At 38.9% G+C, this 22,875-nt stretch overlaps 2 protein-coding genes across 2 annotated transcripts; both read left to right on the top strand.

Moving 5' to 3' along the window:
* Nucleotides 1–4,522: 4,522 nt before the first annotated feature.
* On the top strand, nucleotides 4,523–10,063 carry krt18a.1 (keratin 18a, tandem duplicate 1). The gene is made up of 7 exons (XM_026154138.1): nucleotides 4,523–5,073; nucleotides 7,218–7,300; nucleotides 7,767–7,923; nucleotides 8,593–8,757; nucleotides 8,840–8,965; nucleotides 9,164–9,384; nucleotides 9,470–10,063. The coding sequence occupies exons 1-7, from the start codon at nucleotides 4,639–4,641 to the stop codon at nucleotides 9,591–9,593; spliced, it is 1,311 nt and encodes a 436-aa protein (XP_026009923.1). The 5' UTR covers nucleotides 4,523–4,638; the 3' UTR covers nucleotides 9,594–10,063.
* A 7,607-nt stretch (nucleotides 10,064–17,670) lies between these two features.
* On the top strand, nucleotides 17,671–22,277 carry LOC113013293 (keratin, type I cytoskeletal 18-like). Its single transcript, XM_026154090.1, has 7 exons — nucleotides 17,671–18,130; nucleotides 20,309–20,391; nucleotides 20,474–20,630; nucleotides 20,805–20,969; nucleotides 21,070–21,195; nucleotides 21,606–21,829; nucleotides 22,131–22,277. Exons 1-7 carry the CDS (start codon nucleotides 17,717–17,719, stop codon nucleotides 22,261–22,263), a joined length of 1,302 nt encoding a protein of 433 aa, XP_026009875.1. The 5' UTR covers nucleotides 17,671–17,716; the 3' UTR covers nucleotides 22,264–22,277.
* Nucleotides 22,278–22,875: the final 598 nt, after the last annotated feature.

Raw genomic sequence — 22,875 nt, 5'->3', positions numbered from 1 at the left:
AAATTCCTCAGTGATGGTTTGTCCTCCTAATGAATAAGGTGCTGAGTGATAAAGTGCAGCCAAGGTCAGATGTTTGACAAGTCCTTGGCCCGGCCAGTGCATTAGACCTCTCGGCGGTCTTCCTTTGCTTCTGTCAGGCCTGCTCTGATTTAGCACTTTCTGTGGGTGTTCTGGACCCTGAGGCCAGAACAGGGAAATTATGGTCCAGCAGAACAAAATCCCTACAGTCCCTCTGATCTGCTCAAGCCAGCCAGGCTAATTTTTACCCCAGTGAAGTTTCAACTCAACATCAGATGATCATGAGTCAAACTCAGGCATTTAACAACAAACACAACCCTTGTGACCAAAGAGAGTGCCGTCTAAACAGAAAAGCGATGACCTTTCAGGTCACTTTCACACTGCCAGATTAAATGCCATATATGAGCATGCACATGTGACACTTTTCCCATCTACATACAGTATTTAACAAGAGTGAGAGCAGAGCCATTGCAGAACATTGATCATAAGGCAAGTATGACTAGCTTATGAATTCCCAGACTCCATCACAGTCAACTGCATTATTACACAAGGCTGATAAGGGTGTTGAAGTAGCGTAAACAGAGGCTGAGCATTGCTCAACCCATTTCCAGTTAACTTTTCTAAAAAAGTGTCACTCTTTCCTGAGCATTTTAGGATGGAAACAAACAAGTCTGAACAATAATTTGCTTTGACTTTAAATCCTTATAATGATTTCTTGCTGTACATAATAGTTAATATTGAATGGAAAACATAGTTGTAAACACAGCTATGAAAATGATCAAAGTGTATGCACAAAAATGGAGAGGAGGTGATTGCACCAGTTTATGCCCAGTCTATGCAATTTTGAAAAAGTTTCACTTATTTTTTAAATTAAAATATGTACAGATATATTTACATAAACTGTGATGTGCCCTTTGAAGTTTGTCAGGTTAGCGTGCAAGTAGGAGGGGAACTTGCGTGATGACTATCAGGGCAGTAATGGGCAAAGATTCTTGGCACTGGGCCAGGACCTCTGAGCTTTCGCCCTAACTGGCATCAGCCAAACATTGTGACCAAGGATAAGGGTTCAACATCAAACAGTTGGATGGGCACTTTCCCGTTCATATTTCACAATCATCAGTCAGGTAAACCAATGATGTCATAATGTGATTTTTATTTGTTGTGCAATAGATATCAGACCCAGAAATCAGACTAGTATTATCTGTGCCTTCCCCTTATCATAATACGGGTGGTTTTCCTAACACCATGACAATGTTTATTTTACGTGAAATCAATGCTTTATTGTGAGCAAAGAGTAACATTAAGATCCTGCAAGAAAAAAAGAAAAACACCTGAAGTAGAGGTGTGGTGCCATTTGTTCAAGTCGTGGAGTGTGTCCATGTGATGGAGTTAGTTCACAAAGATTTCAGGTTTATATTGTGTAAAAGTTTGAAATTAAATTAATTCACATTTATATAAAACCATGCTGATTCTTTTTTAGCCTCCTTTCATTTTTCTACATTGACGCACTGTTTTCACAAAACTAACACTACAATCCTGCAGCAGCTTTTTGAAGCCATTAGCGGTTTGCTAATTCATTACCAAATCTGGCCATAGATATCTTCATGGCAGCTTTTACTACTCAATTTCTGTTTATACATTTCTTACATGAAACGGTCTACTCTTAAAGTGACAAGTGCATTTCAATTGATTAAGCTTACTGTAATTATTTTATATGCTCCCTTAGAAAAAAAAGTGATGAAGAGTGGCTCCTGATCTGCTAGCGCTACATCTAAATTAAAGATGTTTATGGATCATCAAGATTTGTGAAACAACAGGAGGTCGCACATTTTCAATATTTAAACTGTTCTTTTAATTTTCTGAGGTTAGCTAAGGTGTTAGGTACCACTGTCATGTCAGGATGTTAAGATGCTGGAATGATGACTTTTTAGCTTAGCAACTAGCTTGAATGACAGAGAGAGTGTTAACAAGCTAGCATGATTCTTTTTATTTCACGCTTAGAAATTTACTGACCTGGTTAAAGCCCAATTTATTTTTAAATGGTCATTGTTATATAAAAAGCAAAAAAAAGCATGTTTTTGGATATTCAAATATTTAGTGAGCACAAATATCAGCAGCTGCTAAATGTAATAATCGTCCTCTGTTGATCTCTACAAGACCTCCAAAAAATGTGTTTTCACATTTGTTTATATACATTTTAAGCAAATAAGAAATATGTTAAGTGGTGATATTCTAAAGTGTTAATTTCCATATTATTTCATGTTCAGTGGAGCTAGTTTTTTCCACTACTTCCAGTGTCAGTGCTATGCTAACCTGGCACCAGCTTCATACTTACACTGAACTACTCGTTTAAGATAGGATTTACAAAAAGGCTACAAGGCCACATTTTTATACCGGAAAGAGCTGCAGCTGAGGCAAATTTTCACCAACTGGTGAAATTCTAAAATGTTCATATTCTGTTTCCGTTCTCAAGTTTAGCTAATTTTGTCCTGTGCTGTACTTGCATTATGTGTTCAAAATAAAGTGTAAAACCCACATTGTTGTTGTTGTTGTTGTGTCAGGCTTAAGGTAACCCCTGTTATTCACCTTACAAATAATGTACACATACTATGGTCAGCTATTATCCTCAAACCTTAATCTTTGTTTTCTCTGCTGGGTGTGGCAGCCATTAGATTCAGACAAAGCACAATCATTCTCCACCACTACAAGACAAACAAAATCGTGGGAAAAAACAAAACAAAAAAAACAGTCATCCATAAAATGATCCTAGCTAGTTTTGCATATTTACTAATTACTAATTTCAGAAGAAATAGAATTTCTTAAATCTATTTGTAGATCAGAAACATGTTTTTTGTCTACTCTCTTTTCTCTTGCTTGATTTGTGTCTGTTCTTCAGTTTCTACTGACTGCCCTCAAAATATCTCAGAGACTTACAGGTAAGCTTAAATACATGTTTGTGAAGCAGCTTCTTATGAAGCCACTTTATTGCAATGCTTACGACAAATCCATTTGTTTACCGGCTCATCTGCAGAGCAAGAGTATTTCTGATTTTGTCAGGGGCCCTTTATCCTTTAATATCCTGCTGCATATTCCTTCCTAAAAAAAAAACCCCCAAAAAAACAGAAAAATGTGGAGCAACAATAATACTGAACAACAAAACCTTAAGCAGGATCTTTATCTGGGAACAAGTCGATGATGATACAGACGACTGTGCGTAGGAAGATAACTTTGCGTATAAAACTGATTAATTGTTCTGCAAAACAGAAATCTGACAGTGACGCATATTATAAAATGCATATCTGTACAGTTTATGTAAAACTGTGAAGAAAACAAAGAAAAGAAGTTATTCCTTGTTTTAAGACCACCAAGTAGAGGAATGTGTCTGGAATGTTCTTGTGTTAAAAAGCTGCAGGGGGGCCCCTGAAGTATGTTTACTGGTGTAGAAAAGTCATTGTTCTTACATATCTACTAACCAGACTGCAGAATTGTTCCTTTGTTTGACCATATCCTTTATGGGAGGGGGGCAATCAGGCACACATCCGGCTAAGCAGGACAGATAACATGCTGGAGTACACATAACATCTGGAGTTAGCACCTTGAAAACCTTTTTCTTATTTAACTGATGTTTTTTATTCAGGTTTAAACACCAAAGATCATGGGTTGTGTTTGTGGTATGTTAGATTTGAAAATGTACTTTCACATCAAACCAACAGACACCTGGAATGGTATAAAAATACCTTTAACAATAATTAGCTGGATCCCAAATAATGCTTTTATAAAATACTATGATTGCAGATGTTTATTGAGAGTTTTGTTTATGTTAAATCAGTAAGAGTGCTGACAAACACAAAAGATTACATTTTTAAACGACAGCTAATGCACTTCTGCATTAGCTGTCGTGTCTTCCTCATGTAGGTATGAAATGACCTGATCTCATCAGCTCCGATGAGTAGAGCAGTGATGACATCATTTGAGCATGTGATCACTCACTGAATCTGTGGGTCACTTTTGGGTGTGTCACTCCTATAGGGTGGAGATTATGATGAGTCTAACGTGGAGCCAAAAGGAGGTATAGCTGTTTATGTAACTCAGTACTGTTAATCCTATTACTGTTGGAACCATTGTTAATAAACATTGAGTGCAAAGGCCTAATATTATTTTAGGCATTCCTTAACTGTCAGTGTGGGTTTTATTCTCTTTAAAGGTTTTGTTAGTAAAATTAACAAGCAGAACTAATCTTAGACTTTACTGTTGTGTCAGTAAAGTCCAAAATTAAGGCCACTCTAGTCTCATATAGGGAAAAAAAGGTTTTATAATTCTACCAAATATCAAGTTACTGAATACCACAGAGTCAAGATTTACTAACTTAGGGAGCCTTCAAGGACAAAGGCAGGTTCTGAGCAGTAAGTATGGCTGAGGCCAGTGGAAAAAAAGGGAGGTGACACAGGCTAGGAGGAGTGGTCAGAGGGGCGGACCTGAGGGCCCACAAGGTTTATATAGTTTAAAACTTTCCCTCTCCTCCTGCCTTGTGTCTGTGAGCTCCAATTTCTGCCTGCCCAGGCTGTGCCTCTGTCTCTCTTACTGACAGTCTCTCTCACTGAGTCTCACACTATAGCGACAATGCAAACCTCCAGACATAGTACATACTCTGTGCGCTCCTCCTCTAGTAGCAGGGCTCCTGCTATGTCCATCACTCGCACCTCTGCTCCGCTCTACAAATCCAGCAGCATTCATGGTGGGGCCGGTGGGACCAAAATCAGCGTCTCCTCCAGCTACCGCAGTGGACTGGGATCCAGCATGGCAGCTGGCTCTGGAGCAGGAGGCTTCTCCAGCAACATCCAGGTGAGCGGGAACAGCGCCGACATCATGGGCAATGAGAAGTTTGCCATGCAGAACCTGAATGACCGCCTGGCCAGTTACCTGGAGACGGTGAGGAACCTGGAGCAGGCCAACCTCAAGCTGGAGATTAAGATCAAGGAGGCCCTGGAGAAGAGCGGACCCGACTTCAGAGACTACAGCAAGTACCAGGCCATCCTGGATGACCTGCGGAAGAAGGTGAGGAGGGAAATGGGGTTGGGAGGGATGACGAGGGTAGACAGGGGAATGTGACCGTTTATGTGTTAATAAAAAAAGAACGAGAGATGAAAGAAGATGAACATGAAAAGCAGAATGAGATGTGCTGTGATAAACATTTTAAGATGTTGTGAGTGTACCTGATTGGTTATGTATTTTTGACTAAATATATCCCCATTAGTTCTCAGGGTCTCGTATAGTTTGTAGAATCCTAACAAAGTGGATTCCTGCTAGTGCTTGGCATAGCGCCACTGCTGCTTTGAGCTGGGGGCTGAGGGTTGGACCGGAAACAGTATGGAGGAGGAATGCTGGATCATCAGGGGTCACAGACACAGGAAACCAGAGAGAGAATCCTGCGACTACTTATAAACCCCATACTTCCCATCCTTAACTACCCTTTCCCTCCTTGTTTAGTCTTCTTAAATTGAGAGTGTGACTGTAACAATTTCACTCTGCGTTCATCCAACAGAAAGTGAGAGATAAAAGGGAAACTTATTAGACACAGAAGGATCTATCAGCATTTTATAAGTGACTGAATGTTAACTCATGCTTAAATGACAAATGCTATGAAGTCAGTTCAGCTGTAATTTCCACACAGTTTCAAGATTTCAAAGTAAAGGTACTACTCATGCAGCAAAAACATGTTAATCATTTATTCGAGATTTCTTGGTATTGTGTGCCACAGAAAAAAACAGCAGGATCCCTGAAGCACAAAATCCTGACATTCTACATTCAAAACTGCTATTTGACAGCATTAAGTCAGACTTGCCACATGGAACATTCTGGACTTTCGACTGTAGCATAGCGTATCTCTGCATCTTATCACTGTGGGGAAACATATTTGTAGTCTAATCTTTGTAATAGGATACTAGCATCAAGGTCGGAAAATTTCTTTTTTGAATAAGCGGCTTTTCCCCCAATCCTTTACTTCTCAAAACATTACATAAGATCAAACGCTGTCTGGAATTGGGTTTTGTTTGCTCTACTAACAACTGAGGACCTCAGCTTAGCCAAACAGATAAAGGTCGAACACACCTAATATTTCGTCTGCAATGATGCAAAGAAATCACCCATAACCTCAGAAAAAAACCCAAAAAATTCTCACAGAGATTTAACAGAGTCTAAAAATAAATTTAGTTCTGACGTGAAAAGTCGACTACCCTCAGAATCACAGACTTGCATGTGAAGTGAACAAACACACACACAAACACACCGGCACAGCCATAGTCACCACCATCCTCATGCAAATTGTCTGCCGACAAGATCCTGTTTCTTAGCACCAACAGCCCGGCAGCCACTGATTGGCGCATTCTGCATACCTCCCTTGCCATCCATCCCAGCCTTTATCTGTCATATCTCTCAGCTAGAACAAATATTCTAACCATTTAGTTTTTGAAGCAGCTGCCACTATTCACATTTATACACACAGACAGTGACACTTATCCTCTAACAGTAAACCCCAATAAACTTTTATAGTTTTCTATGAAAACTTAAAACTAAAAAGCACACATAGCATGAGTAGAAAATTATTTTTATCTATATATAACATCAGGCTAGTTTTGAACTACGCTTTTTGAGTTTGATTGAGCAAAGATGTTTGTTTGCTAATAGCATAGCGATAGCCAGCAGCTGGTTGACTTAGCCAAGCAGCACTGAAAAACGCAAAATAAAAAAAGAATACCTAGCTTAGTCATTAACTTGGTATAATAATCTTTTTTTCCCTTTACATGAAGTCTTACCAAAGCTAAAAGGTTCTGAGGTACAGCTGTTTTCAGGCTTTATGCTAGGCTAACTGGCTGTTAGCCATAGCTTAGCATTTAGCAAACAAATGTAATTCTAGTCTTCAGCTTCTCATCTAACTTTTCAAAGTACAATATATGATAATATTAAATATAATATTCAAATTTTTATACACTACCAGTTCAAACTACAGGTAACTTCTGGTGATTCTAATAGTATGAAAAATACATTCTTAAGCAATATTACAAAACTACGCTAATAAAATATATACAATAGTCATTGTCTCTCTTTGTTGATTCTTTTGTAATTGCTCGCTCTACTGTTAGCTGCTTCATGTTTTAACTTTGCAGTTGAAATAAAGTTTTTCTTTTGTTATCCGATTCTAGGTGTTTGATGCCACTATCGACAATGCTCGTCTGGTTCTCAACATTGACAACGCTCGCCTGGCAGCTGATGACTTCCGAGTGAAGTAAGACCCGCCTGCTTTACCGCTGACATTGTAAAACACTGAAATAGACAACTGCTGGCACACCCTCTTTTAGTGCAGGATGGGTTGTAGGACGAATCTAGTGTGAAGATCTAAAGGAGGAGTCAGTCATCAGTCATGTAGTCGTAAATTGTCACCTTTGAATCACAACTGCTGGAGTTGTGTCATAAATTATGTGTAGTTGCAAACAGAGCTGACCATAAAGTTAACAGTATTATACGCTGACCAAATAATGATGTACACTGACATTTTCTAAACATACACAGTTCACACAAACACATAAATAATCATGAGCAACTCAAGACAAAGTACGGCAACTCTCTAAATAAGTGTAGCAAAATATTTAACAAAAATTTACAGGTAGACTAAGTTCATTAAGCCTCTGTGAATGTGAGCAGCTGCGCCAAACTCTGACGTTATCCTGACTGCTTTGCCCTGTCCTGTTTAGATATGAGTCCGAGCTGGCCATTCGCCAGTCTGTGGAGGCCGACATTGTTGGTCTGAGGAAAGTCATCGATGATACCAACTTGACCCGCATGAACCTGGAGAGTGAGATCGAAGCACTGAAGGAGGAGCTCATCCACCTCAAGAAAAACCATGAAAATGTGAGTTTGATTACTTTAACTTATTTCAAAAACAAAATTTCAAATATAAAATATTTAATTCAGGTCTATAGGCTATATTTGTGCTGCTTTCAACATAGTCGAACTCAGAAAGATACATAATTATATACATATTATTTGCAGATCTGTTCATCTCATTAATCCTTCTCATTGAAACCATATGTGCTTAAGTTCCATCCACATGCAGTGAAAGCCACGACTACAGCCTACACCTCCTTGAGTGGGATGTTGTGGAAAACAGTCTTTAGAAAACTTTGCTGGGAATGCAGAGGTTGCTTAAGAAATCTGAAATATCTGTATGTGAGATCTGTGGGAAGCCTCATCGTAAAAATGGTTCCCAGCCACAATTGGCAACAGAGAAAGCTCCAAAGATTTCAAATGACTATGATTTGAGTGCATAAGCCAAAACACAACCATTTGTTTACTGAGGGAAATATTAAATTAAGTGTTAAGGGACTCAGGCACAGACCTGTATATTTGCCTGACCGAAGCGTGTGATTATGGTTGGATAGAGGCTAAGGGTCACCGCTGGGTCATGACTCAGTTCAAGCAGTAGAATGAAAAAGAATTAAGAAGTATTCTATAGACCTGGAAGTAGTTAGGTAAGGTAAACAATAAGAGACTTTCTATTGACTTTCTTTTTTTCTTTAGGAAGTTATCGAGCTTCGTAACCAGATCGCCCAGTCTGGAGTCCACGTGGATGTCGACGCTCCTAAAGGCCAGGATCTGGCTCAGATCATGGCAGAAATCAGGGCCAAGTATGAGAAGATGGCAAAGAAGAACCAGGAAGAACTGAAAGCATGGCATGAATCTCAGGTAAACCATTAGCAAAAACAAATCAAGTTAAAAAATGTAAATAAATAAACTCTTGACTAACTTGTCTTTTAACCTCAATCAGATAACAGAAGTGCAGACACAGGTGACCCAGAACACAGAGGCCCTGAAGGGTGCCCAGACAGAGGTGCACGAACTGCGCAGACAGATACAAACGCTGGAGATTGAACTGGAATCACAGAAGAGTCTGGTGAGCAGTCTGCCCCTCATTTACCTCTAAACACGCTTATCTGAACTCTCCACATTGCCCAACTCAGCACTCTCACTTCAAGTCTCTCGGGTGTGTTCTGTTGACACAAGCGTTGCACTCCGGTGATTTGTCTCTATGGAGCTGTCATCACTAATCTGAGTCCACTGTAAAAATGTAACCCCTTCTTGTCACTTACAGAAAGCCTCTCTGGAGGGCACGCTAAGGGACACGGAGCTCCGTTACAACATGGAGATAGAGTCTTTAAACACCATCATCCTGGGCCTGGAGGCAGAGCTCACACAGCTGCGAAGCAAAATCCAGTTGCAGACACAGGATTACGAGGCCCTGCTCAATACAAAGATGAAGCTGGAGGCTGAGATCGCAACATACCGACGGCTGCTGGACGGTGGAGACTTCAAGTGCGTAGGATAGTTTTCCTATCATTTAGAAGTCTAAAAGTAGAAACTACCTGGAAGTTAACTGAGTATTAATGTTTTTACTTAGGCTCCAGGATGCTCTGGAAGAGCAGAAAACAACAGTGACCAAGACCAAAAAAGTGATGACCGTCACACAGACGCTGGTGGACGGCAAGGTGGTGTCCTCCAGCACAGAGACAAAGAACCTCTGAATACAAGGAGCAAGCAGCTGATTCTCTCACCAGTCACTGTCACAGCATTATAACACTAGCATACAACTGGTCAAATTTTACCTCTTTGCTTCTTAGTGATAGAGCACTAACAACAATAAGACCCTTCAGCCGTCTCTACCAATAGTTTGACTTCCTGGGTATACAGCTCTCCCACAGGCTGCTAAAAAAAAACTGGATCAAAAGAAAACAAAGTCATTTTTTATTTATTTCATCATGAGTTATTTATGTGTTTGTGTGTCGACATGCAGATGTTTACAAAAGTTTCAAATTGGAGAACTTTTTCAAAAAAACAAAAAGATTCAAGACGTTATTTCAAAGTCATAAAATTCTCAGAAAAAATGAAATTATTTTTATATTTCATCATCTTTTTTGTTTTCTTTCTGTCCAGTTTTGTCTGCCTGCTTTGCTGTTATGTTCAGACATTTCAATAAAGTCCATCTGAAATTATACTTGCTATCACGGTGTCTTGTTCATTCAGAAATCGCTCGAGATACAGATTTGTTTAGTCTGCTGAGCAGACAAGTAAACAGGAATCCCAAACCCCTGTTCCCATTAACACACACTGAAGCAGCTTAAAAATATTAATAACATAAAAAGGGGGATGGGAATAGGAGATAAGAATAACATAACAACATTGTTCGCATAATTGAGCTCCAGGCTCTTCCAAAGCGTTCACTGAACCCCTCAGCTGAATTGTACTGACATACTTTTACAACATTTACCATTTGAAGTTATACAGCTTGGACTGTTTAGAGTATTTAGGGTTTAACACTTCACGGGCAATAAATTACTGCAGTAACAACCAAACTTGAGCTAATTATTCAGCTGATGGTAGCATAGTGAAATAACTAGCAAACCTAAGTAAGAGTCTGATGGAGACTGACCTTCGCTCCTGTTATTCATCATATACCTGTACACTGGATTAATATCGCTGCCTTTTGCAGTACTATTATGAATCCAAATGTATGATAATTCCTACTTTTACAACTTAGTGTCTGACTTTTCTTGTGATATAATTATAGATACTGTGTGTGAGTGCACCACAACTTTCCCTCTCTGTCACGGTTTGTGCCTTTTATGAATCACCAAAGTAAGAATATCCCCACACCTGTGAAAGTTGGTGCCAGTACTTACGTTCTGAAACCAACCCATTGTAGTAGCCCTTGTTCTAGGTCTAAGCATCTACTGCTTCAGATGAGCGTCTGGTCTTTTTAATGTACCAATTGCTTTTGACTTTTCTCTGGAAACATACAAGCACCAAGTCTCTCCCAGAAAGGACTATTTAGTTCACTTACCATTCTTTGACTTTCCAGCTTTTAATTGATGCTGTTTATGAGTACCACGTCAACTAAGCTAGGTTTTAATGCACACTGCAGCCTATAGACTCACTGCATCTCAGACAGTACAAACCAAATCCCAACAAAAGGAGAGAAAGAAAGAAACTATGGCATTTTAAGGAAATGGTCACTTATTTTGATTTTGACGCCAGCAGAAAAATTGTCTCAAAAGAAGTTGGGACAGGGATAACACAAGACCAGAAGAGTAAGTGGGAGTAAAAAGGAAAAGCTGAAAGAACGTCTAATTAGGGTAACTGTCTTCCTCTTGTCTGTTATTCAGTCTTACTGTCTTGCTGTTTTTATTTTTAATTTTATTTTATTTTTTATTTTGATTTTTCCATGAACGGTTGGTGTAGCGCACCCACAATTTTGTTGTACATGTACAATGACAATAAAAGGTTATTCTATTTTCTGATTATTATAAAAACACTTTCAGAAAAATGTGCAACATAAAGTTGTGAAAAATTGTGCTAGAGGGAGAGTAAGGGTTAGAGATGCTGCGATTCTCAAGAAGAGGATGGACCAAGATTAAAATGTACTACAATGATGGGATGAGAAAAGTACAGAGAAGAAATGAACCGCTCACGATCCAACACACATCAAATCATATGAAATCCTATGTTTAAAAAGAAATTTCTGTAATTCCTAAACAATTAATGAAATATTTAAATCCTTTGAATTAAAGTTGAAAGTCTGCCCCTCAATCTTATCTTGGTTGTTTGATTTAAAATCCACTGTGGAGGTTTAAAAAACATTGTCGGGTCACCGAAACACTAAACGACCTAACTGTAAATGTGAAATAAGTTGCTAACTTAATGCCAACTGCTAACTTAACCAAGCCTTTAAAATCATTTTTCATGCATGTGTGAAAATGGAAACTCACTTCTCAGTTTATTTCTATCTCGATATACAGCTATGTTATATTAAACTGCATAGTTAGCAATTAGCATTAAGGCTTATGGATATTGGCATGGCAATCACTTTGCAGGGTTAAAAACTCTAATAGCCTACACTGAAAAAACGGGAATTGGCAGGCTTTTGAATTTGCACAAATGAATTTAGTTAATGCTACACAAGCTTTTCATGTTTCTCTTATTTACATGATTAAATAAAGTACCATTTACTTGATTATAAACAATACTGAGACTACTCATTTTTCTTGCATTGATTTAAAGTGACTAAATTAGATTACTAAAACCATTGTAATCATGTTTGACCACAACCGGAAATGATGCAATATATTCAAAGACAACAACTAAATATGATTGGATAATACGACCTAGAGTCTTATCCAATAAGACAACAACATAATTTAAGGAGAGCGCAATTGACCGCCAGATTCTGGAAGACTGTTTAGCCACATGCAACCTTTGGCACCGAGTCAGGCATACTGAGAAGGTAAGTAATTTAAATACATTTGTTTTAGTTTGGTACGTTTTCACAGAATTGTTGCAGTGCATGCTATATAAAAAGTAATCTGTAATGCATCTACATGTTGTTTTTACAGTGCTAGCTAAAGTTGGTATTAGCTTTGTGGCTAAAGCTGAAAAATAGTAACAAATTGCACATAGTCGGAAGAAAGCAGCTGTTGTCGGTCAGATATGGAATTTATGCATGTGATAGAGAGCACTGACGTTTTTGATGGCTTAGCAAGTTAAAACGTCACTGAGAGAGCACAATAGTGTTTGTGTTACTGGTGCTAGTTATTATGGCTACATTGGCTAATTAGTCTGGCTGTAACCGTCAGAGTTTAAGAAGCTGGGAGCCCCACAGTGCTATACCTTAATTCTTGCTGCTGACACGCACTCAAGTTATAATAAGGATCCTGCCACCTTAGACGTGGGTTTAAGAACCTGTGCCCATAAATGCCAAGTCATCTTTCCATTTAGTCATTGTTTTAGATGAAGTGTCACTTACTTGACTATTCTATCGGTCATGCCCAAATAATACAGCAGATATCTACAAGGAGATAAGTTTGTTCAACAGACTATGTCTTATTAAGTGATGTATTGTGAATTTTCCAACATCGTCCTAACAAAAATTAGGATCTCCCCCCCCCCCCCCCCCCCCCTTTTTTCTACTTTGTGTAGAACATATGTGAGCTCATTTATACATTATGTATAAATGAGGGAAAGATTGGTACTTTAAAGAAACCATTGAATCTCTTCTGGACTGGAATACCGTTTTTCAATTAAAATTAATGTTTTTTGTGATGGTGAAATTGTTACCTTTATGATTACAGAAGTCAAAACATCAGATGATGATAGCTTACCATCTAAACTCCCCATCTCTTGGCAAGTCTGAATTAGAGGTCTCAGCTGTATCGGCCTTTCTAGTGGATTTGCTTAAAGAGGAGATAGCTTAAGTCATTAGGTATATATTCCCTGACATTCTAGAGGTCAACCTTGCACAATATGTGACAATAAAGGGCATAACTTATAGAAATGGAATGGTACTGGCCCAAAGGGCAGCAGGTGGATTGCCAGAATACTGAAAAACCATATCTGCATTGTACCACAGCATATTCTACATTGTCAGAGAGCTTGGTGGCTGGTACAGAGAGCACAACAGAGCTTTTGAGCTCCGCCCAGTATCCATAAGAATATTCATTCTCGCCTCACTCTGTGAACTCCTTGATACTTATCCATTGGTTGACTATGAGATTGGATCAGTCCACATTGTGACTTTAAAAAGGCATATAGAAATAAAAGGTGTTCATATAAGTGTAATAGGTTCAGTCGCATGTATTTCATTAGATAAATTCTTTTTTTTATGTCTGATCTTTGTAACTTTGACTATTGGGTATGGATAGCTTTATGAAAACTAAACTGAAATGATTCTTTCTGAATGTCTGATATGTAATTCTTTGTTGCCTACAGAGTCCTATGGGGAGTCCTATGGTCCTAAAGACTGTTTTGGCTGATGGAACCTGTCGAAGGCTCACTCTCTAATGGAGCGCCTGAATCAACTGAGGATCTCACCATTGAAGTCAAGAGACAGTGTTGTCTTCAGGGCAGTTTCAGACTTCAGTTTATGGATTCCTTGTTTGGGAATGAGTTTCTTAACCTTACTTCAGTTTCAGAAGTAGCAGACAAAAGGACTCTTAAAGCTATTGACATGTCAAAGCCCACAACATGGACATAAAAAAGAGTAACAGAGTTGGTGAAACTCAAGATGGAAAAGACTTTTTCATACAGAAGACATGAAGGTGTTCGTGATGCACCAATGGTGGAGGCTTTCATGGCAAGATGGCCTGCTCTATTTGATTTCCATGAGGTAAGGTTTGCCTCATACACGGTGTTCTTGTGGTATTAGCCTAAAATGGTTAAGGCACAGCCCATTGACAGCCCATTTCTTCAGCATGAGTGATTGCAGCCTTCTTCCAGGTATTAAACCTTTGAAGCTCATTCCTCTGTGCTCATGTTTTCAGATCAATGCTGAGTTTAAGAGAATTGCCACCATCCCCCCTTAAACAAAGTTCCTGGCTCAGCTGGCTCTCCACTTGGACAACCTGGTGAAGTTGGTCAACAGAAGAGGAGAGCTTGGACTAATACTGAAAAGAATTGTGGCATAAATGGATAATGTAAGTGATAAATCCTGAACATTCACTTAACATGGTAAATGGCCTGCATTTGTATAGCGCTTCACAATACATTCAGTCATTCACCCATTCACACACACTGGCGATGGCAAGCTACATTGTAGCCACAGCTGCCCTGGTGCACACTGACAGAGGCGCCACCGGGCCCTCTGACCACCACCAGTAGGCAAACACGGGGTTAGTATCTTGCCCAAGGATATTTGGCATGCAGCCAGGAGGCAGCCTGGGATCGAACCACCGACCTTCAGATTAGTGGCTGACCTGCTCTGCCACCTGAGCTACAACCACCCATAATCCTCTTTGGATGAAACTTTATTATTGTGGAAGATTTCAAATGTTTCCATGATAAATTCTCTCATTTTGTATTTTTACATCTGCTTCTTTTTTTAACCTTCACTTTGTCAACTTATTATTAATTGCCAGTAAACCTATTATTAATTTGTGTGCCTTTACTTTAAAAACATTCATGTAAAGTACACTATTAAAACTTAAATGAAGGACAAGGGCTGAATGAAGATGCTAATTACATACATTTCATTTCAGTGTGAAGATGTTGATGCTGAGTGTGTCAAGGGAGTGTGTATCTACATGGGTGAAGACCCTGGCATGCTTATCCGGGAGTATGTGGTATGTACTTGTCTTTTTCTTTTCTTTTTTTTTTCTTTTTTTCAGACTTTCCACAGTTTGTCATATTACTTACTTGGCATGAAATGACTAACATGGCTTCTTTTTTACAGGGCATGGAACAACGTGCCATCAGTGAGACTGTTGAAGACACCACTGTTTGAATTTATCTTCTTAAAGAGCAAGCTTCAGCAGATGAACAAGAGTTGTCCTTGCAGGCATCAGGGTGGCGAAGACTTTGGATAATGTAGCATTTGCTGTGATAATGCTATTTGGACTAATGTATGCATTAAACCTTGCCTACCCTGCGGACCTTCGCTACAACTTTGACGTTTTCCAGAAGGTTTTCATGGAACTGGATGGAGCTAAACTCTCTAAAGTTCTTGCTTTCAAAAACCATCTGTTTCATTGAGAAGTCAAAGACTGCACTTCTGCAATTCTTTGCAGTTTTTCATTTTGTGTTCAGTAACGTTATACTGCTTATGTTTTTATTGCTTTCCCCTCATGTGACTGCAATGCAGGATGATTTTTCCTTTTGGTATCATGTTCTAAGAAATTTTTACTGACGATTTTTAGCAATATGTTCTAAGTCAACCTTAATGTCCTGCTTAATGAAGATTAAAATTCATGTAGGTGTTTGGTATTAGTTATGTAACAATGTCATTTAAGGCTCAACTTAGTTGAAATCTTGTACAGGTAAATACTTGTACAGAAGCTGAAACTGTTGTCAAATAACACACAAGTTATATTTGTGTAAATCTGTTTATTCATAATAGCGTGTTGCTTTTTTTCAGGTAGTCTTAATTTAGTTTACATTTTCAATTGTGTAATTAATACAAATGTTATATGTAAGAGATGACAGGATCATCTATAAGCACTTTCTTTTATTTGCTGCTAAGGTCAGTTTTTTGTGAAATATTTGCAAATATATTCTCAAACTAACTTTTTCTTTTAGTTATTTCTGCAGGCTATCTTTAAAAATGTGTTAACAAGTTTATATGGATGTGATTTTGGACTTGTTCATGGCAGAATTGCTGCTTTCACTGCTGTTACAGTTTAATAAAGGTGAACTGTTCAGTAGCACTCAGTCTTTGCCTTTTTTGTCAATAATGATCAGTTAATATTTCAATTGAAAAAATTAAGTAGGATTTAAAGCCATAATTTGTGTTGCAGGAACATAATTGCAATGTGTTTACATTACATAATATCATTGCATACCACTGGCAAATAAAAATAAGTTGGTGTTAAACATTAAAATATATTGACATTATGCAATACATTGATATTATGATAACAGATTAATATTAGTACATCAAACATGATTTTTTTAAAGTAATCTGATGTAAATAAAATACTTTGATTTGGCAAGCATTAATTACTTGAGGGAAAGTGGAAAATTAAGTCAGTCATACTTATTCATATTATGTGGGACCGATGTACACAATAAAATCAAGTAAATTGAAAGAACTTTTTTTTTTCAGTGTATTAATAGCCAACACTATGACCAAATAACCCTGCATAGTAAAACCAACCAGTTTTGATTGATTATTTATTCTTGACACAGTAAACATATTGTCTGCCTTGCAAATTTGGAAGGCTTATATTATTATTAATAGTCTTACTAGTAGTATTTTAAATTCTGTGCAGTGTTTTAGCTTGTGCCTTATCAAATCCGCCTATTCTTCCTACATTTCCTGGATTATTTTTCTTTGGCGCATAATGAAGCATGCCACAGCCAACACAAGCTAATACATTGGTACCAGTCATGTTTGTGAAACTGATATGCTCAACTTGCGAGGTTGTGCGTGCGCATTTGTTTTGTAGTCATGGTGACACCTGCTGTAGTGAGATCTACCACATGGTTTCAAGTGCTTGGGCCAGGTGTTTTTTCTGCCAATAAAATAAGATTGTGTTAGTAAAACAGCGTCACAGCCATTCAAGAAAAAAAGATTAAGCTTTCAAGTTTCAGATTAGGTGTAATCTGACCCATCCAGAAGGGCTCATGTTCCTTTACCAGTATACTCCCCTCTCCCACAGTGTTTTTCATGCTCAATTTGTAACTACACTATACTTGTTTGTAATACATGTATCTTTTGGGGGGTGGGTGTTAGGTGCAATCCAATGGTGTGTAACAAATATATATTTCTATTTATTTATAGTACTGCAGGGGGCATCTATAGTAAAGAGAACATTTTTAAACAGATTTGTTGCCCCCTCTCAAAAAATAAATAAATAAAATAGAACATGTCCAGCCTCACTGTGTCCACTGTGAGGCATATCAGGTTATCAGTTTATTTCCACACTATCAAAATGAAAATGTCAGTACACTTTTTACCTGTGAAGTGAGTGGGTGGAGGACAAAGTCTAAGCAAGAAGGTCAAAGGTAACAATTTAATATAGATAGGAGAGGAGTTTCAGGAAGAAATATTGCTTTTCAGAGTTGTATATAAGGCCTCAGACTCCACCTTCATACTCCACCCTGCTGCCACTCTCCTCGGTGCCATTTCTCACTCTGATTGATCAGCACACTTCCTTTACCAATGGAGCTTAGACGCCAGTCTTCTCAAAATTATGGTTTAAGTTCACTTGGAGGTCCCAGATCCCTACGGATGGAAACCTACGCCCACAGTGTGACTGGAGGGGCAGGCGGCCGTGGAACCAAGATTTCCAGTGCCAGCTATGGTTCGCGTGTTGGCAGCGGTTTTGGCGGAGGATACGACTACCAGTCCTTGTCCTCTGGATCGACTTCTGGCGCCATGGGCATTGGAAACGAGAAGCATGCCATGCAGTGCCTGAATGACCGCCTGGCGAACTATCTGGAGACGGTGAGGAATCTGGAGAAGGCCAATGCAGTGCTGGAGGTCAAGATCAGAGAGGCCACCGAGAATAGAGGCCCCTTGGAAGGGAGGGACTACAGCAAGTACTACGTTATCATCGAAGGCCTCAGGGCCCAGGTGAGCCAACGAAACATTTAATCTAGATGATAGTCTAGGCATCTAAGGGCTCTAGAGTAATAAAATTTTTCACAGAATCTGAAATGTCCTCAAAATAAATGGTCTGAAATTAGTTGATTAAGTATCCGGTCTTTAAGTCTGCCGTCATTAGCTGTGCCAGGGCCCAAACTCTGCTGCAGGTACGTAATTCACACAATCACTGCAGCATCACTGAGAGTTAAAAACTGTCTAAATTCTTTCATCTGTAATAAAATGATCAGCGTTCTGCTCTACCAGGTGTAACAATTACGTTTAACATCCAGGTATCCATGAAAACCAAATTTATGACATTTAACAGAGTTAGAAGTTAGCAGGAAGTTAGCTCGCTAGTTTCCATCTAAATATAATATACCACGTCCTGACTGAGAGATTTCCAAAACAAATTAAAATGTACAGTTTTGCTATCACTTCCTACGGAGCCCCGCAGGGCACATGGGAGAAAAAAAATGAAGACAGACTTTTGCAAGATCTCGCAAAACTTTTGCAAGATCACGCAAAACTAACTCGGGATCTCGCAAAACTTTTGCGAGATCACGCAAAACTAACTCGGGATCTCGCAAAACTTTTGCGAGATCACGCAAAACTAACTCGGGATCTCGCAAAACTTTTGCGAGATCACGCAAAACTAACTCGGGATCTCGCAAAACTTTTGCGAGATCTCGCAAAAGTTGAATTCCAACAATGGCGGCAGCTACTTAGTTATAATATTACTCTTTCTGGGTCACAAATTACACTTTTAAGATATTTTGAGGCGTGAATGTAGTTGTGTAAACGTCAGATAGCTGCTCGGTTTACAAGACATCACATATTTGCAAAAGTGCTCCGACGTTTTCGGAGATGTATGAAACTTTTGCGAGATCCCGAGTTTGTTTTGTGAGATCTTTCAAAAGTCCATCTTAATTTTTTTTCTCCCATGTCCCCTGCGGGGCTCCGTAACTTCCAACATAAATGAAGACAGAAAAGTAAACAGCAATGATGTTTGTAAGGTTAATGAAGTTGGAGTAGCTCATAGGTGTCAAACTCTGGCCCGCCTAATTACATTTGGCCCGCGAAGACATACCAAATTACTATTAGAGCTGGCCTACTGGTATTATACAGCTAATATATATATTGTTTAGTATTAAGCTTTGCTTGTTTCATATTCAGTTTTTTAGCAAAACTTGTTTGAGTCCATAAAAAGAGTAAAAATAAGATTCATTCTTATATCTGGAGGAAGATTTTTTTTTCAATAAATATTAACGTTAGCCCGCGACTTTGTTCCAGTTTTGAATTTTGGCCCACCGTGTATTTGAATTTGACACCCCTGCACTAGCTGGTATATAAGGATGTGCTACGTAATTGCTAGCGACACAGCTATGTTAGCATATTATAAACAGTGAAGCTGGAGGATGAATGCTAACTTTTTTCCACTCGATAAAAGTTAACGTGAGGGTTCCCGGTGGTTAGGGACAAATGCATTCGCATGGCATGGACCAAACTTCATTCAGGAGAACAACTGAGACAATCCATCCTCAACACGAGGTTAGTTATTAATATACTACTGCATGGGCTGGGCTGTAGTTAGATCATAAGGTTTTAAAATCTGAGCTTTAAAATGAATAGCGGTAATAAAAACCGAGAGAGGCCGACAGTGATTACCGACTGTTTTTAGGGGCTTGTTGAGATGAAATATAACAAGAAACAAAGCATTAAAACATGTTAAAACACAACAGCCTTATTAAACGCAGAGTACTTTGGGCCTGGAATCAGGTTTTATCAGGTCATCACTTAAAGACCGGATTGGTTTAGGTAGCTATGCTATACTAGTTCTCACAAATGATTCTTAAGTTGTAGTTTTCTTGCATTTCAGTTTTTTCAGAATGTTAAACGAACCCAGAACTACAACAACTACAACTCTTTTCTTGTAAATGCCACATACTATTGTTCAATCGAGTCACTGTTAACACATAAACTTTATTATTATAGTGTCCTAGATATCGCTTGAATACCTGATTTCACAACATTTATTACCTGTGGGCTCCTATCGCTAAGCAGTATCAACCATTTGCAACTCATCAAATTGAAAGTCACAGTTTGCTTTCCACCAAAACGATCTCTTCATACAGTTATGTCACCAAAAATACCATTGCTGTTTTTTAGATTCTTGGCATGACCAGGGCAAATGCCCAGTATGCTATCAGTCTTGACAACGCAAGTCTGGCTTCAGATGACTTCCGAACCAAGTGAGTGTCGAGATTTTTGTGCAAAATGAAGGTAATCTCTTCACCAGCATGAGCAGATCTAGCATTCACTCCGTCTCCATAGGTATGAGTATGAGTTGTCCATGAGGCAGACAGTGGAGGCTGATGTTTCAAGACTGAGGAAGATCCTGGATGACACCAATGTTACTCGCTTGCACCTGGAGAGTGAAATCGAGTCCCTCAAGGAGGAGTTGATCAGCCTGAAGAAGAACCACGAGAGAGTATGCAATCATTGTAAAGTTCAGCAGAGCAGTTCAAAGAGAAAAACCTATCTGATAACCCCAATACAGTACAGTGCACCTTTAAAACAAATTTTTCCTTAACCACTTAGCACAGGAAAATCCTATTAACCAAATGTTCAGGAAATCACTCCCTGACTATTTCCTCCCGAACAGGAAGTTGATGAATTGCGAGTTCAAAACGCACAGGCTGGGGTCCATGTGGATGTTGATGCACCAAAAGGACAGGACCTGGCCAGAATCATGGAGGAAATAAGAGCAAAGTATGAGAAGATAGCGCTACAGAACCAACAGGAGCTTGAAGCGTGGCATAACTCCCAGGTACAGCTAAACTAGGCTGGTGAAAAACATCTTTTTTTTTTCCTTGACTGTGAGTTGAACAGTATTTGTAAATTCTTTATGTATATAATCTTCTATTAAGATCACAGAGGTGCAGGTCAAAGTCACAGAGAGCTCAACAGCCCTGAAGGAGGCCGCAGGTGTAATGACTGAAACTAGGAGGCGGCATCAGGCACTGGAAATTGAGCTCCAGTCTGCACATAGTCTGGTAAGTCTTGGTTACGTCATTAGTTTCCCGTTCTGGGTTGAGATTTGACCCTTCCCTTAGTATAAATACTCATCATTAGGTCTTCTCATAGATTGAGCCTGGTTCACACCTGGCAGTTCCAGAGCATGACAGGCATTACAGCCAAGAAAAAAATTAAGTTGATCCTAGCTCTGTTCAAAAACAATAAATTTCACCAATCAGCACATCGAAAATTCACTAATTGCATTTTTTCACAGGTTGTCAGAAGTGCTGGTACATAATTTTGTATGCAAGTTTTTATTTCTAGGCTAAACCATGAAGCTAACTCTAGCTTTGTGTTCCTGTTTAACACATATCAATTGCCCAGACTAACCTAATGCAAGATAGCCACAAAATTTTTACAATGGTGCTTTTCCTTAATCTCTTCACAGAAAGCGTCCCTGGAGGCTGCCCTTCATGACATTGAGAGGCGTTACAATTTAGAGCTGGAAAAATACAATGAGATAATCCTGAGACTGCAGGAGGAACTGGCACAGATCCGCAGCAGCATCCAGCAAAACACGAATGAGTACGAGGCCCTCCTCAACATCAAGGTGAAGCTGGAGGCTGAGATTGCAGAGTACAGAAGGCTGCTGGATGGTGAAGGAGACTTAAAGTGAGTATTAAGGTGAAGCAGCAGAAAGTATGGATGCAACATACGCTCAATGAGACAGAAGCCTTCTTCATCTCGGGGGAGCATTTGCAAATTTGATTTAAAGCAGCCTCATGCAAACATGGAGCAGCAATGATATGGAAAGCAGATGTCACTGACCTGTGTCTATGTAATCCTATTACCATCATTTAAATTTCAACTGCTCAATTTCATCATGTCAAAGAAAAGATCACTCAAAGGTGGAAAATATATTTCTGTTCTGTCTCCGTATGACTAACCTTTTTATATTTCTTCATTTTACCAGCCTTGAAGATGCAGTTGACCTAAAGAAAATCCAAGTGGTGACGGTCACTCAGACTGTGGTGGACGGCAAAGTGGTGTCAGAGAGCAAGGAGAGCAAGGAGATCGGATCCACTGAAAATCTGACATTTAGTTAAAAACAACTGAAAGAAAAACAACTATGAAAAAAATTAAATGGCAACATTTTATTTTGATTGCTTTCTGTCAATGTCTTCAGCGTTGCTTTTAAAGGCAAAATAAGCATATCAACCATTGCTTTGACTGATATTCATAGAAACCCACTGATTAAACTGATAAGACTTATGTATTATTTCATTATTCTGTTAAATTATTAGTTCAGAGGAGCCAGTGTAGCTCAGCGGGTGAGCAGATGACAGTATGCCACATGGCTGGAGTACAGCAGCCTAGCTTTTTGTTGCCTGTTTTCTGCTTGCTTGTCTTTACTGCTCCATTGTCAAATAAAGGCAAAAATGCCCCAAAATAATCTTTAAAAAACAAATTAATAGTTCAACAGTTTAGAGAATATGTCTACTGCTTCTTTGTCAAGAGATATAATGCCTTTAACTATGTGTTAAAGGAAGCTATAACAAACTTTCAGCTTAGGTTAGCATAAAAAAACAGCCTGACCAAGCACCAGCACCTCCATACTTCACTAGGTTGACATGTTAAATCATTTATACATACATTAAACCAAAACTTTCGACTCAAATTTCAGATTAACAGGAGGTCATGTGTTGGACTACTTTTTT

Source organism: Astatotilapia calliptera, chromosome 20 (assembly GCF_900246225.1).
Source record: "Astatotilapia calliptera chromosome 20, fAstCal1.2, whole genome shotgun sequence".
NCBI lineage: Eukaryota > Metazoa > Chordata > Actinopteri > Cichliformes > Cichlidae > Astatotilapia > Astatotilapia calliptera.
Note: the sequence above shows the minus strand (reverse complement) of the source record. Positions and strands in the feature narration are given on the sequence as shown.